This window comes from Papaver somniferum, chromosome 2, assembly GCF_003573695.1.
Source record: "Papaver somniferum cultivar HN1 chromosome 2, ASM357369v1, whole genome shotgun sequence".
NCBI lineage: Eukaryota > Viridiplantae > Streptophyta > Magnoliopsida > Ranunculales > Papaveraceae > Papaver > Papaver somniferum.
Window position 1 is genome coordinate 33630452 of NC_039359.1, and position 13812 is coordinate 33644263.

The following is a 13812-nucleotide window of genomic DNA, read 5'->3' on the forward strand; positions in this document are numbered from 1 at the left end:
AGGTACGGTTACTCATATCTAAATGAAGCCACTTTTCATTTGTGTGTAACAGGCTAAGTTCGATCTAACGGTTGAAAGATATTATCTTGAGTCTAATCAGGTTTTCATCTAAAGGTGAATATTGAATGCTTTGTTACCAAGGTAGCATTGATTGCAAACCCTGATTTTAAGATTATATACCGGAGAACTCTATCAACTGGGAAACCTAATCCCACACCTCCTGCGTGATACCAGTTGCGACCAGAGTCGATTCTCCTTTAACCTTAGGTTTTTACAAAACCCTGTAGGTTAACGACTTGAAGACTTCATTGGGATTGTGAAGCCAGACCCAACTATTTTCTCTGTAGTTGCGTGTTCTGATCTTGCTGTTTTCTATCGTATTGAGTACCATCTTCTCTAAGATTTTCTCGAGATTTAATCTCTGATAGGCAAGATAAAAATTAGTCACAAACATCTTCGTCTCATCGTTTGTGATTCCACAATATCTTGTTTCGCTACCATACGATTAAGATTATTGTGAGGTGATTGATATTACTAGGCCGTTCTTCGGGAATATAAGACCGGTGTATCAATTGGTTCATGTTCACCTTGATTTATCAAAAAACGGAAAAAAAACTCATAGGTAATTCGCGGGAGACATATTTATATATTCAATAGACTTTTATGTGTGAGACAGATTGGTTTATCAAGTCTTCGACTTTGGGTCGTAGCAACTCTTAGTTGTGTGTGGGATCAGCTAAGGGAATCAAGTGCGCAGTGTCTTGCTGGGATTCAGAGGCGTAAGGAACGCGATTGTACCTTGATCAGTGTGAGATTGGTTAGGGCTCAATTACATTCCAGTCCGAAGTTAACTTGGAGTAGGCTAGTGTCTGTAGTGGCTTAATGCAGTGTGGTGTTCAAATATGGACTAGGTCCCGGGGTTTTTCTGCATTTGCGGTTTCCTCGTTAACAAAACTTCTGGTGTATGTGTTATTTCTTTTCCGCATTATATTTTCTATATAGTTGAAATATCACAGGTTGTGCGTAAGTTCCATCAATTGTGAATCCAACCTTTGGTTGTTGATTGAATTGATTGACACTTGGATATTGATTTTTGATACCGTCCAAATTGTTTCTTATAATAATAAAGCTCACGGATTTCTATCTGTTTGGTTTGCTGATTACATTAAGAAACATAGATATAACTATTGGATATATTTCTTGATTGAGCTCGCTTTATTAGTTGTTACTCTCAAAATTATATTGGAGGTAGTCCATACAGATTGCCTAACCGAAATATTGGGTGAGGTTGTTAGACCCCCGCTTTTTCATATGCATTCCTTGGCAGTATTATACTTCAAGCCGTGAAAAAACAGCTTCCCACCAAGTTCGAAATGTCTGTACGTGACAGTATGCTGTGGCTTAGTAACAGATTGAATCATGCTCAAGATTACTTGCTTGCCGTGCCTATAAGTGGTTTAAATCAAACACTTGGTCCCAGACAATTCAGACGTGTACTCAGTTATCGTCTTGGAATTCCTGTTTTTGCTGAAGATAGCCGTTGTCCTAGTTGTAAGAGGGAGATGAATATTTATGGGGATCATGCACTACATTGTGCAAGCGAGGTATGGCTTAAATTTAGACATGACCTTGTCCGAGATGTCTTTGTGGACATATGTTTCAGGGCCGAAGTTTCGGTTAGAACAACACTTTGTTGCCTACTGACTTGTTGGTCTACAACTGGGAGAATGCAAAAAATACATGTCTAGATGTCATGGGTGTTTCTCTTTTTACAAGTGACATTCGCTCGTTCGTCCCAAGTCAGGCCATCGCTAAAACAGTTCTTTGCAAATGCAACAAATACTTAGCCACATGCGAGTCCGACCAGACTTTTATAAGGAGGGTCCAGGTCCAGTGGCTCCCCAAAAGACCCGGACCCATTCACAGCCCTACAGGTAAATTGACAAATTTCCCACTGGACTTGCTCTTAGCGCCGTAAGGTTATGCGGCCTTGTGGGATAAAGGCACCGTAGCAAAACGAAAATGAAAAGAAAACAAAAACGAAAACCGAGTCAACCCCCGTTAGGGCATAATCTGAAATTACCCGCTCCCGCTTTTCCCCTGCCTTCACTTTGGTCTTCAGTTCTCATCTCAATATTCCCATTGATGGTCTTCTTCGTCAACAACGATGGATTCAATAGTGTCAGCAGCTCTAACAGAGATATGTTCACAAGGCATTAATGGAATTTTCCTCAAAGATTTATGGCCAACACTAGAAGATACTGTATCTTCATCTGGTCTTAGTCTATGTGAGAGTGTGAAGACCACAATTTATGATCGACTTGTTAAAACACCTGGTCTTGAATTCAAAGCATCTTCCACTAATACTAAGAAAGCATCATCATCATCATCTACTTCTGATTCTTCATTTCGAAAAACTTGTTCTTTTGGAGAAGCTGAGAAATTAGGGTTGAGAATTGTTGCTGCTGAGCATCTTAGAGATAGTTTTGTTGGTCTTTATGATCTTAAAGCTGCCGATGCTGGTATTTCTGCTCCTCAAAGACGTGCGCTTGAAAGACTTGCTCGTGCTAGGTTTGTTTCAACTCTATTAATTGTCTTTTCTTTTTTCCTTGTTCAACTATCAATCTGTCATATTTGATTTGAAAATTATTTGTAACGGCTGCCATGGTGGGTGCGTGAAATTGGAAGAAATCGTAGTGAAATTTGAGCAAAGTAGAGGAAATTGGAAGAAATTGTGGTTACTTCTTGCCTATGGGACATTATTCTGTGGCTGATAGGTATTAGCCACCACAAGAGGGTCTCCTATGTTGGCCAATTACCATCTGGTGACTACAATTAAGTGTAGAAACCTGGCATCTGGGGTCTACAACATATTAACGCGAATAGTTCTGAGCTGATCCTTAGAAACAACAATATAGTAACTATGTTACACCGAATTTTTATGATCAAGTTGTTTTCAGTTTGTCTAGTAATAGGGAAGCTAGCTCATCAGTCATCTCATTGTTGATTTTCACAAATTGTGTTTGCAGAAGTGCTGGAGTAACACAAAGTCAACTTGCTAAGGAATTTGGCATGAAAGGAAATAACATTTTCTATGTAGTGAGGAACTTAGAATGCCAGGGGTTGGTTGTTAGGCAATCAACTACGGTAAGGACAAAAGAATCTGTAGTGGAGGGAGAAAGTGTCTCAAATAACACTTCCATTGTCCACACCAACTTGATTCATTTATATCGTTATGCAAAGCATTTAAGTTCTCAACAAAAACTCGAGATCATGAAAGGAGATGCAATGGAGAGTCCAAAGCCTGCGGAAGGAAGTACTTCAAATGAGGATGCCACTGTAGGAGATCATGCCAAAGAAGATGTTCTTGTAATGGATTTTCTACCAGCCTTGGAAGCTGTCTGTGATAAACTTGAAGTAGCCGATGGGAAGGTCAGTAAAGATTAGAGGTATTTGAACCTTCTCTAAAACCTCAACTCAAGAATTATGCTGATTCACTTTCATAGTATTCTTTTATACAGGTACTGGTTGTCTCAGATATTAAACAGGCTCTTGGTTATCGGAAGACTCCCGGACATAGAGCTTGGAGAAATGTGAGCTGATACTGTCTAATTTTATTTTACTTCGAGGTGTTCTGATGTTCTTTCTGCTTGTTTTTACTTTATTGCTCACAGTGAAATGCGTCTACAGATCTGCAACCGATTGAAAGATGCTGGTCTTGTCGAAGAGTTCAATGCAGAAGTGAACAGGAAGGTGAGCTACTATCCATGCTTTGGCAGTTAATGAGCACAGTGTACAGCCTACTTGAATCCATTATCTGTTGTATGTGAGATTGTTTTCAGTGGTGATTAGGAGATCACAAAACAGCAAGCAACAGATGGAAAACTCTCTCTGTCTCCGTCTCTTTCTCTTTATCTCCTTATAAAAGCCATGGCAGATGCTGGTCTGGTTGGATCATCATCACAGCTGTGTCTGTAATACCAAATAAATAAATAAATGGAATTAGGATATACTCGTCAGGTTTAATTCTTCTCCACTGAGCTCAAAGCTGTTTTCTTATAGAAGAATAGCACTATAGAGATTGTCAAAACAAAATTACTACCATTTTATCTCAGCAAAAAACAAAAACACCTCCTTAGTATTCTTGGATGTTTGTTTCAGAATGACCTTTTGCTTTTGCACAGCTTAATCATAGATTAAGTACATTATTAGCACTCATTAGAGCAATGCATTTATGGTGTCCTTAAATTCTCGTCTCTTTAGAGGTCTCCCATTTCTTTTTCTTCCGATTTGCGTTTCTTGGTTTATTTCCTGACCTGAAGTCGACGAGTAGAAGTAGACAGCAAGCCAGGATTTCCCTTTGTTTATCTCATGATTCTCACTTTCTATCTGTATGCTTCAACTTCCCAAAACGAACGAAAAAAAAAGAGGTAGCTGTAAAATATAATGTCTTTCCACCTTCGGCAGATTGTCAGCTGTATGCGGTTATTGAAAAGTTTTAATTCCAAGCAATTTGAGCCAAAACATGCTATAGGCGGAGCTGATGATTTTAACTCAGACCAACAACTAAAATGTGGAAATAGAGGCCAAGTCAGCGCACAGATTTTTGAGCTTCCGATCGAGCATCAAATATATGATATGATTGCTGCCGAAGGAACAAAGGGTATAACGGTTAATGAGGTATGTGGTTATCTTTGTTAATCGAGTTTATTAAATTTTGTTATTCTTGTTCAATGAGGTTTTCTCCCTCCATATATACATGTACATTTATTTTTCCTGCTGTCCCTCTAGTTTTTTTCCCCTTATCATATTGCTAAATCTTTTGTATTATTGTTGTTGCATCCATCTCAACAGATCTTGAAGCGACTTGGGCTTAGTAATAAGAAATATTATACTCGTCTTCTCAACATGTTCTCAAGGTTTGGGTGTCACCTGCAATCCGAGAGCCACAATAGGTCCATGCTCTATCGAGTTTGGACATCTGGAAACTTCACTGGTAGTTCCTTGTCCACTCTCCCTAGTAAACCGACAGATGTTGTCAATGTAGTTGAGCCATCCTCGCAAAGCAAAAAGGATCTGGATCTTCATGATAAGTCAGATGAGGACATGCTGCAGTTGGATTCTTTGACCACCAACGATGAGTCAGCCCTTGAGAAAGTGGAAAGTGAACAAAAAGGAAGAGAAGCTTTCTGTAGCCCTGTTGCAAAAACTGAGAATAAACAGATGATTATCAGTGGAAGTCATCCGCATGATTTAGCTAGTTTGAGTGGGAATGCAGAACTTGATTTAGTGCAAAATGAGTTAAGTATTGTTCCATCAGAAACACCTCCTTCCTCAAACCATTCCAAGGCTCGATCATATCAAAAATACCCGTGTCTTATGCTGACCCCTACTAGTTCCCAGAGGGAGCAAAGGCTACTCGAACGGATCCAGGTCTTTATAGTCTCTACTTGCATCTTTTATCTGATTGTGCTACTTTTTTTTTACCTCACCTCGATCCCGTACCCCCTCAACTTTTTGAATACTACCACTGCAAATCCAATTTTGTGGGAGATGATCCAAGGGCTGAGTACTAGTGCTGATGTTCTTCACCATCTAAATCGTCATCTCAGGGAAATCCATTCCGAAGCTCCTGACCCCATCCAAAGATTTTCCTAAACGAACAATAAACACCACGATATTGCATGTATGTTAAGGCAAGATCTAAGGGGTTAGAAGTTTAGAATGGGATCGAATCTGAGATATGGCGATTTACATGGTATGTAAACTTTTGACTGATGAACTTTGTATCAGTCGTTGGATCATTGTCCTCCTTTATGCATGAAGGTTGCACACTTTCCCTCTTCTAGTTAAAAAATATTTAGGTTTTTGTTTTTTTTGCTCATTCTGCAGGAGGAAAAGTTCATTCTATCAGTCGAGCTTTATAAGTGGCTGGAGAGCCTTGAGAAGGACAAACCCACAACTCTGGCTAAGAAAACCGTGACACGTGCTTTAAATAAACTTCAGAATGAAGGGCACTGCAAATGCATTCATGTAAGTGTTCCTGTTGTTACTAATTGTGGTCGTAGCCGAACGACAGAGGTGGTATTGCACAAGTCTGTTCAATTAACTCCTGAACTTTTGGGTCAAGTTCATGAAAGATTAAGATCTTTTGACATGTTAAGTCGTGGCCAAGGCTTAGCTCGTATAAAGAATGAAAAATCAGTTCCTGTACTGACTGGTATTAATAGGATTATCAGCAATGATATGTCAGACTCCCAAGCTGTTAAAGCTGAAGCAATGCGTTCTAATGGGTTTGTTCTTGCAAAAATGGTTCGCGCTAAGTTGCTACACAACTTTCTGTGGAGTTATTTAAGTTGTTCATCTGATTGGGATGATGCTTTGTCCTCTGGGAGACATGGTTATGACCTGAAGAACCCTCATAGCACTTGCAAATTGTTTGCACTGGATTTGGCTATAAAGGCAATGCCACTCGAGCTTTTTCTTCAAGTTGTTGGATCCGCACTAAAGTTTGAGGATATGATTGAGAGTTGCAAACGTGGTCTGTGTCTCTCTGATCTTCCTGTGCAGGATTACAAGTCTTTGATGGACACTCGGGCTACTGGACGACTCTCATGGATTGTTGATGTATTACGACGACTCAAGGTATAGCATCAGCAGATCATAAGCTTCAAATGAGAATATATACGCAATGGTTAAACAAACTACATATGTAATGCAGGATGGAACGGCTCAAAAACGTTTACAGTAGCATATTGTAGGAACTTAAATTGCTGCTTTTTGTTTGACAAAAATCTGAGGAGGAATTTCATTCTGTGTAGAAAATTCGAATTTCCAAAAGGATTTGCTAAAACTATCGCGTTTCTAATTGTCAGTAAGTTGTGTGCTGCCTCCCAGTCTCACAACATCTATTCTGTATTTGCTTTTGTTTTTCTTTGTTGCCTCTTTTAATGAAGAGGACCATACTCAACGGTAAAACTCCTTTGGCTCAGTATTTCTCCCTCCAGGGTATGTGCTTGCATGTAGGGTAGAAGATGCAGATTAATCCCCTCCAAAGTCCGAGAGTTTTGAGGTGTATTACCATTTTCTCTTTCATAGTATCATCCACTGAGCTAACCATGTTCTCTTTCATATGTAGCTGATTCGGTTAGTGACTGATGGACAAATAGAAGATGCTCTGCTTACCACTCTTACCTATGCGATGGAGCTTAAACCTTATATTGAGGAGCCCTCGTCAAGACTTCCACTATCTCTAGGTGTCAATTCTTCTGATCTTCGACCAAGGATCAGACATGACTTTATCCTATCAAGTAAGGAAGCTGTGGATATATATTGGAAAACTTTGGAGTATTGTTACGCCACTGCTGATCCTTCTGCTGCAGTGCATGCTTTCCCTGGTTCTGCTGTACATGAGGTAACCTGTCATATTTTTACGCTGAAGTCATTGATTTTCCTAAACTTTCGCACCTTAAAGTTGCTTAATGTTTACCTTTCCTTTCCTTCAAATTTCTGTGCTGTTGCGTGCCTAGCTTCTGTAAAGAAGTGCAGCACAGCATGAAACATTTAATTTCTGGCATAACACTAGCACAACACAGGCATACACACGCATGTGCCACCTCGTGACCATGAGTAAAATTGGATAATTCAGATGAGTCCTTTAATGGGTTTAATAAAGGGACAGAGTAAATGTAAAGCCAAAGCGGTGTATTAGTTTAAAGTGAATCAATTTTGTTCACACTCCGAAGTTAAAAGAAGAGGGTGAGCTTTTGTGTTTGAAACACAACATTTCAAAAGTTGGCTACAGAATGAACTTTGTATTGATGTCAGACTTGATTAACTCCTGCAAGAGACAGTAACCCTAGTTGCTTAGTTTGCGGAAGGCTTATGTGTTGTCTGTTTGTAGCAGTTGCTGAGAATTTCGACTGTAAAACGTTTTGTTCAGAATACTATTACAAACCGACATTTCCATGTTGTAGTCCAGCTACTGCTACCCCTACCGTTCTTGAATTATTAAGCTACCTTTGATTCTATGCATTACAGCTTCCTCTACTTATCATTGGCTTTTTTTATATTATACTGTTGAGAAACAAGTTTACATCCTTGTAACGTAGTTTTCTTACCACTTTTCTTGGACACCTTGTGTTTCTTTTTGTTATAATCGATCAGTATGGTTCCTGTTCCCTTGATGCGAAAATGAGAAGGCTCTCTGTTCAGGTGTCTTTATCGATCATGGCTTCCGTTCGGGTTATGACAGCTGAGCAGCTGCACTGTGCTGCTCAACGTGTAATTAATAAGAAACCTAGCAAATAAGATTTCTTTCAAGGACTGTGTACAGATTGCCAGGGATTTAAATCTCACCCTAGAACAGGTTAGTATTTTGATCTTGGCCTGTTCATTATCTAATCTTCATATCGGATGTTTTTGCCCATTACCAAACCGCTTCCAAAGGACTTTCTACTTCAAATTGAATTCTCAGAGTTTCATATAGCACCCACCACTAATGTCCATAAAGGTAAAGAATGAAGGAGACATTTTGGGAGAGAAATCTGAACCTATCACTGAAGCTCTTCAATAGTTTAATGCTCTGTGGCGATCCAAGTGTTTTTTATTTTTCCATTTGTGAAGGGAAGACAAACTTTAGCATTCTAATTTTAGTTTAATGCTCTGGCCTGCAGGTGCTTCGGGTCTCTAATGATAAAACAGTCACGTCTTCATAGATTCCAAACAGATTTCGATAATCACAAGCTGGATTCTCAACCAAAACAAGTAAATGCAGATCTCGGAAAAGGAAGAAAAGATCCAAAACGAAGTCATCGAAACATAGAAAATCGTAAATCGAGAATCAGTATGTTAAAAAGCCCATTATCTGAAGTATTGCGAGGATACAGAAGAAGAAAATTCCATTACGACTGATCTTGAAGACCACAACGTTCATAATCAAGAAGGCGAAGGGAAATACAAGCAGAAGATGGAGAAGAACTGGGAACAAATGGGGAGGACCAAGATGACAATTGTGATTTTGCCAGTGTGCCCAAAACAACTCGTCACTCAAAATTTGTGTGACTGAGGCGTCAGATAGGTAACTCAATCTTGAGACCTTTTATAAAAAGATCCAGGGCTTAATAGAATTGTAGCTGGTGTGAACTTTCAAAAGGGGTAGACCTACCACCAAGACCGTGGCCAACCTTTCATGGTATCTTTTGTGTTAGAAAATTAGTTTGGTTATAGTTATCACGGGTTTACTTAGCCGTAGGTGGATGTTTGTTAAAATCTTTCAATGCTAAGGCACGCGAATTATAGCTAAAAAGAACTGATGAATTGCTCTAATACATAGGTTTCTGAAACTAGAAAAATTAGGCTTACTTTACCTTGAAGTAATCAAATATAATTTGTAGTTTTACATTTGAATACAACCAATTTTCTTTCTTTCAGGCAACTGGTGATTCAGTACTAAGATACCATGCAGAACTTGGGGCCACAATTTTATACGCACTTTTTGGGCCACTCTACCTGACCTTCCTGCACTCCGGAAGCCTGCAGAGAAGAATGGCATCCCTGAAAAAAATTCCAGAATTTAGAACTGCGATAATGAGGCCTATGTAACCTGCTCGGTTTTCGATATGTCAACCATCTGCTAAAATCTAGGAGAAGGAACTCCAGTTTAACAATGGTTCTGGGAATACTTTTCAGGATTCTTCAAGAAAAAAGTGTGCCACTGGCAATTTCTCTGACTGTCTTGAAAGAAATCTGGAGTCAGATTTCGAGGACCAAATGTGGGATGATTTTGAGGATCAAAAAGTAAGAAGGGCTCTTGACGAGGTGCTTTGTTGCTTACGGGTGGCGAAGGCAGAAGGTGGTAAGCGAGCTGGAACTTCACCTGAAAGACATTTGGAATCTCAAGCTCGTGTAAGTCTAACCTTTCCCGTTCATCTGTTAGACACATGGTGAAGTTATTATTGTTCTTTACTTTTTTGCCTTAAAATTCTGCCGAATTGCTGATCATACCCAATTTTGAGTTGGTCAGAGTTGAGTTGGACTTGAGAAGAGGCTTGCATTTGAGAACAGATTCATTTGTATTTGAAAGCAACTCCTTTATTTTTATTATCAGGATTTCCAAGAGCAGCCAACCACCGCTAGTGGGGAGGACATGCAGGTTTATGGAGGAAAACGACAAAAAAGAACTAAGTGCCATCGCCTGCCTGGAAAGTTCCTGAAGCTTCTTAATGAAGGAATCAGTGTTAGCAGAAGGGCATACGAATCCTTGGCAGTTGCTAATGCTGTAGAACTCCTTAAGCTTGTATTTTTGAGCATATCAACTGCCCCTGAGGTGCCCACTTTGCTGGCAGAGACTCTGCGTCGTTATTCTGAGCATGACCTATTTGCAGCTTTTAATTACCTCAGACAGAAGAAATTCATGGTAATTTCGACACACGGTTAGAACTTTAATTTCATGTCACTGAATGTTAGCAGTTCAGGAATATCATTATTAACAATCTTGGATAAGAAAATTGACATAATTTAACGTCACTGCTTACCCGGTTATCCATTGTATATAAGGTTAAAGTAGACTTTATATTTTGAGGATATAATATAACATAGTTGAAAGGACACGGATTTAGTTCTGGAAACTATTGGAGTTTGCAAACGTACACCATATATGACGATGTCCATCCAGGGAATGTGAGTTGTTTGTAAAATTGATTCAGAACCTCTAACTAGGCATGTTTGTGTGAGATTAGTTAAAGCTGTATCAGTATGATATAAATTCTCATTGGAAGTTAATGTACAGGTGGGTGGAAATGGCAGTCAGCCCTTTGTGCTATCTCAACAATTTATGCACAGTGTTTCATCTTCTCCATTTCCAGTGAACACTGGAAAGAGGGCTTCTAAATTTGCTAGTTGGCTGAGTGAAAGAGAAAAAAGTCTGATGGAAGAGGGGATTCATCTTAATGCTGATTTACAGTGTGGTGATATTTTCCAATTGTTAGCTTTAGTTTCTTCAGGAGAGCTGTGCATTTCACCACGCTTGCCGGAGGAAGGTGTTGGAGATGTTGAGGAGAAGAGAAACTCTAAAAGAAAAACTTATGAGGATGAGATATGTAACAATGATCAAGCTAAAAAGCCTGCTGAGGGGGAATGTAGCACCCGCAGAGAGAAAGGTTTTCCTGGTATAAATGTATCCTTAATCCGTGCAGTAATTCCGAGAATTGACTGCGGGAAAGTTTCCAATGATGAAAAAACTCGCACATGTTCATCTCGGGTCGATGAAAATGACCAATCCTTTTGTACGGCAACGGGTATTGGTGGCGATGTCTCTTTTATTTCCGCGAAGCTAAATTCACAAAATGATGTTGGCGATTCGGCTGCATCATCAGTGACAGTCGATGAATCCCCATGGAAAGCTATGGCTGATTATGGTGAATATTTGATGTCCAATCTTTCTGATGAGGATCGAGCGGGACCTTTATTTCCTGAAATCTTCCAGAATCTTCATTCTGCTATTCTTAAATCTGGTGACCAAGGGTTGAGCATGCTGGAAATTTCCAAAGTTGCAGCTATTAGGGGTATTTCCTTTATCTCTTTGGGCAGTTTAATCTTATTTTTACTTACTAGGTTGGTGATAATAGTTGACCTGGGTATAGGCTCACCCGCTCAGGTATTGGTGACAAAAATTACTTAAGTACAAATTTAAATATTATGTTTCATTCTTTGTTTATGAGGAAATTATTGACATGCGGATCAATAATATCTTCATTTTCCAGGGGAAAAGATGGCTGAACTTGTTGTAGACGTGCTTCAAGTATTTGGATCAGCTATGAGGGTAAGATCCTATGTTGCTTACAGCTATTTGAAAGTATATCTCATGAGTGCCAAAAAAAGGAAAGAAAAAAGCATGCTTCCAATTTGCTTATGTAGACCAAATGAAGTTGACCAAGCGGTATAATACAGGTCAACGGATACGACGATGTTCATGTTGTTGATACTTCATTCCGTTCAAAGTACTTTTTATCCTCTGCTGATGGTCGTTATGAGAACATAAAGTCTTCCCCACACAGGAAGCGTCCACGGATAAGTAATGACAATTGTTTGGCAACCTCCCAAAAATATTGGGAAAAGGATGTTACTAACATGGAGTCTGATGTTGTGCATAAAGTAACTATGCTCAATCTACCCGAAGACGTTTATCAACTCTCGGTTGAACGTCAACCTCATGAAGTAAATGTTACATTTCAAGATTCTGCGCAGGTCAGAGTTGTTTCTTCAGAACAGCAGACAGAAAATACCGAATGCACAATGACTTCGAGTGATTCTCATTCATTTAGACCCATATTGCCATGGATAAATGGTGATGGAACAACTAACCATATTGTCTACAAGGGACTTATACGGCGGGTCCTTGGAATAGTGATGCAAAATCCTGGTATTCTAGAGGTATGTAATGTGTCATATTTAATTCAATATTTACCAAAACACAGAACCAGATTAATTAGGCTGCTCGTCACTCACTGTTGTAATTATCTATGCATATAGTTTCTTATGCATGTTAATTCAGATAGATGGTAAAAGTCTTCAGTAGATTTTTTTTTGATTGATAAAGTTTACAGTAATAAATATTTTACTTCCATGTAGAATTTAGATACAATAAATCAAGCACGGTTTACTTTTCTTCTTTGGTTCTTATTACTCTGCTCTCTTAGTTAACATCATAGTTAGCCTTAGCTTTTATTTAAATCAGATTTTAGGATTACCTAGTTAAATAAGGAGTTTTTTTGTAGTATTTTGCTGTTTGTTGTTCTGCAGGGCCTGCAACATTTCAATATTCTGCAATTTTGCCAACATATAACTTAAGAAAATCCTTTGTTGGATTCTGTTGAAATTACAAATTTAATGCCACCATCACACTGTGTGGTTGTCTTGGTCAAGGAGAGTGGGGCTTCTTTTTTAGAAGGATGGATGGTAAATTTAGTATTAGTTGGCGGTTGGATTTTAATGTTTGCTTTATAATTGTGGCAGTATGACGTTATCCAGCAGATGAACACATTGAATCCTCAGGTATGTTATATATACATGAGATTTATTCGCCTTTCTGCCTTCGACTCCTGGTATATAACCAAAAACTAACACACGTACTTGACTTTGAAATCATTGACAGAACTGTAGAAAGCTGTTGGGGCTGATGGTTCTTGATAACCACCTTATTGTGAAGAAAATGTACCAAACTACTTCGGCTGGGCCTCCTGGATTACTGAGCCTCTTCTGTAAGAGTTTCAAGAAATCGGAGTCCATATATAGAGAGCATTACTTTGCAAATCTCATGAGTTCCTCCCTCTTATAGGAAATGCTCTTTCCATGTATCTGAATTTATGTTTCTAATCAAAAAGAATCTTTCGGCTGTTCATATTAGTTTCGGTGCCATCATAGTTTCGTAAAATCTTTTGTTCTTGTGCATCATGATTAAAACTCGCTGCTTCGAATAGTTGCTGGTTAAGTGTAAGTTGCACAACTGGAACTCTGCTTCGTAATGTTGTACTTATACATGAGAAGGTCAACCTTGTAGTATGCTTAAGGAGAAAAAGTGCACCCCATTCTTTAGATATCAACGAAGGAGAGTCGGGCTTTAAGACTAACTTTTACATCTTATGAAGGCTTGGATAGTCGTGACTTTCCTCCCTTGCAGAGAAGTGAGTGAAGTTGTTTTTTCTTCCTAGGGGTTTCCAGTTTGGTATTTGATGAAAGTAAATAGAATTAAATGTTAGCGAAAACTTGGCACTCTAAAGCATGCATAAAACCAAATTAAATTCGACACAATTT

General features: G+C 39.0%; 2 protein-coding genes across 2 annotated transcripts; both read left to right on the forward strand.

The window, feature by feature from the left end:
• Nucleotides 1–2046: 2046 nt before the first annotated feature.
• On the forward strand, nucleotides 2047–7558 carry LOC113350823. The gene is made up of 8 exons (XM_026594935.1): nucleotides 2047–2571; nucleotides 3030–3432; nucleotides 3522–3593; nucleotides 3691–3753; nucleotides 4468–4680; nucleotides 4855–5433; nucleotides 5893–6645; nucleotides 7139–7558. Exons 1-8 carry the CDS (start codon nucleotides 2168–2170, stop codon nucleotides 7556–7558), a joined length of 2907 nt encoding a protein of 968 aa, XP_026450720.1. The 5' UTR covers nucleotides 2047–2167.
• Nucleotides 7559–8968: 1410 nt separating this feature from the next.
• On the forward strand, nucleotides 8969–13404 carry LOC113350824. Its single transcript, XM_026594936.1, has 9 exons — nucleotides 8969–9025; nucleotides 9433–9549; nucleotides 9646–9906; nucleotides 10109–10417; nucleotides 10790–11564; nucleotides 11763–11821; nucleotides 11950–12432; nucleotides 13015–13053; nucleotides 13154–13404. Exons 1-9 carry the CDS (start codon nucleotides 8969–8971, stop codon nucleotides 13334–13336), a joined length of 2283 nt encoding a protein of 760 aa, XP_026450721.1. The 3' UTR covers nucleotides 13337–13404.
• Nucleotides 13405–13812: the final 408 nt, after the last annotated feature.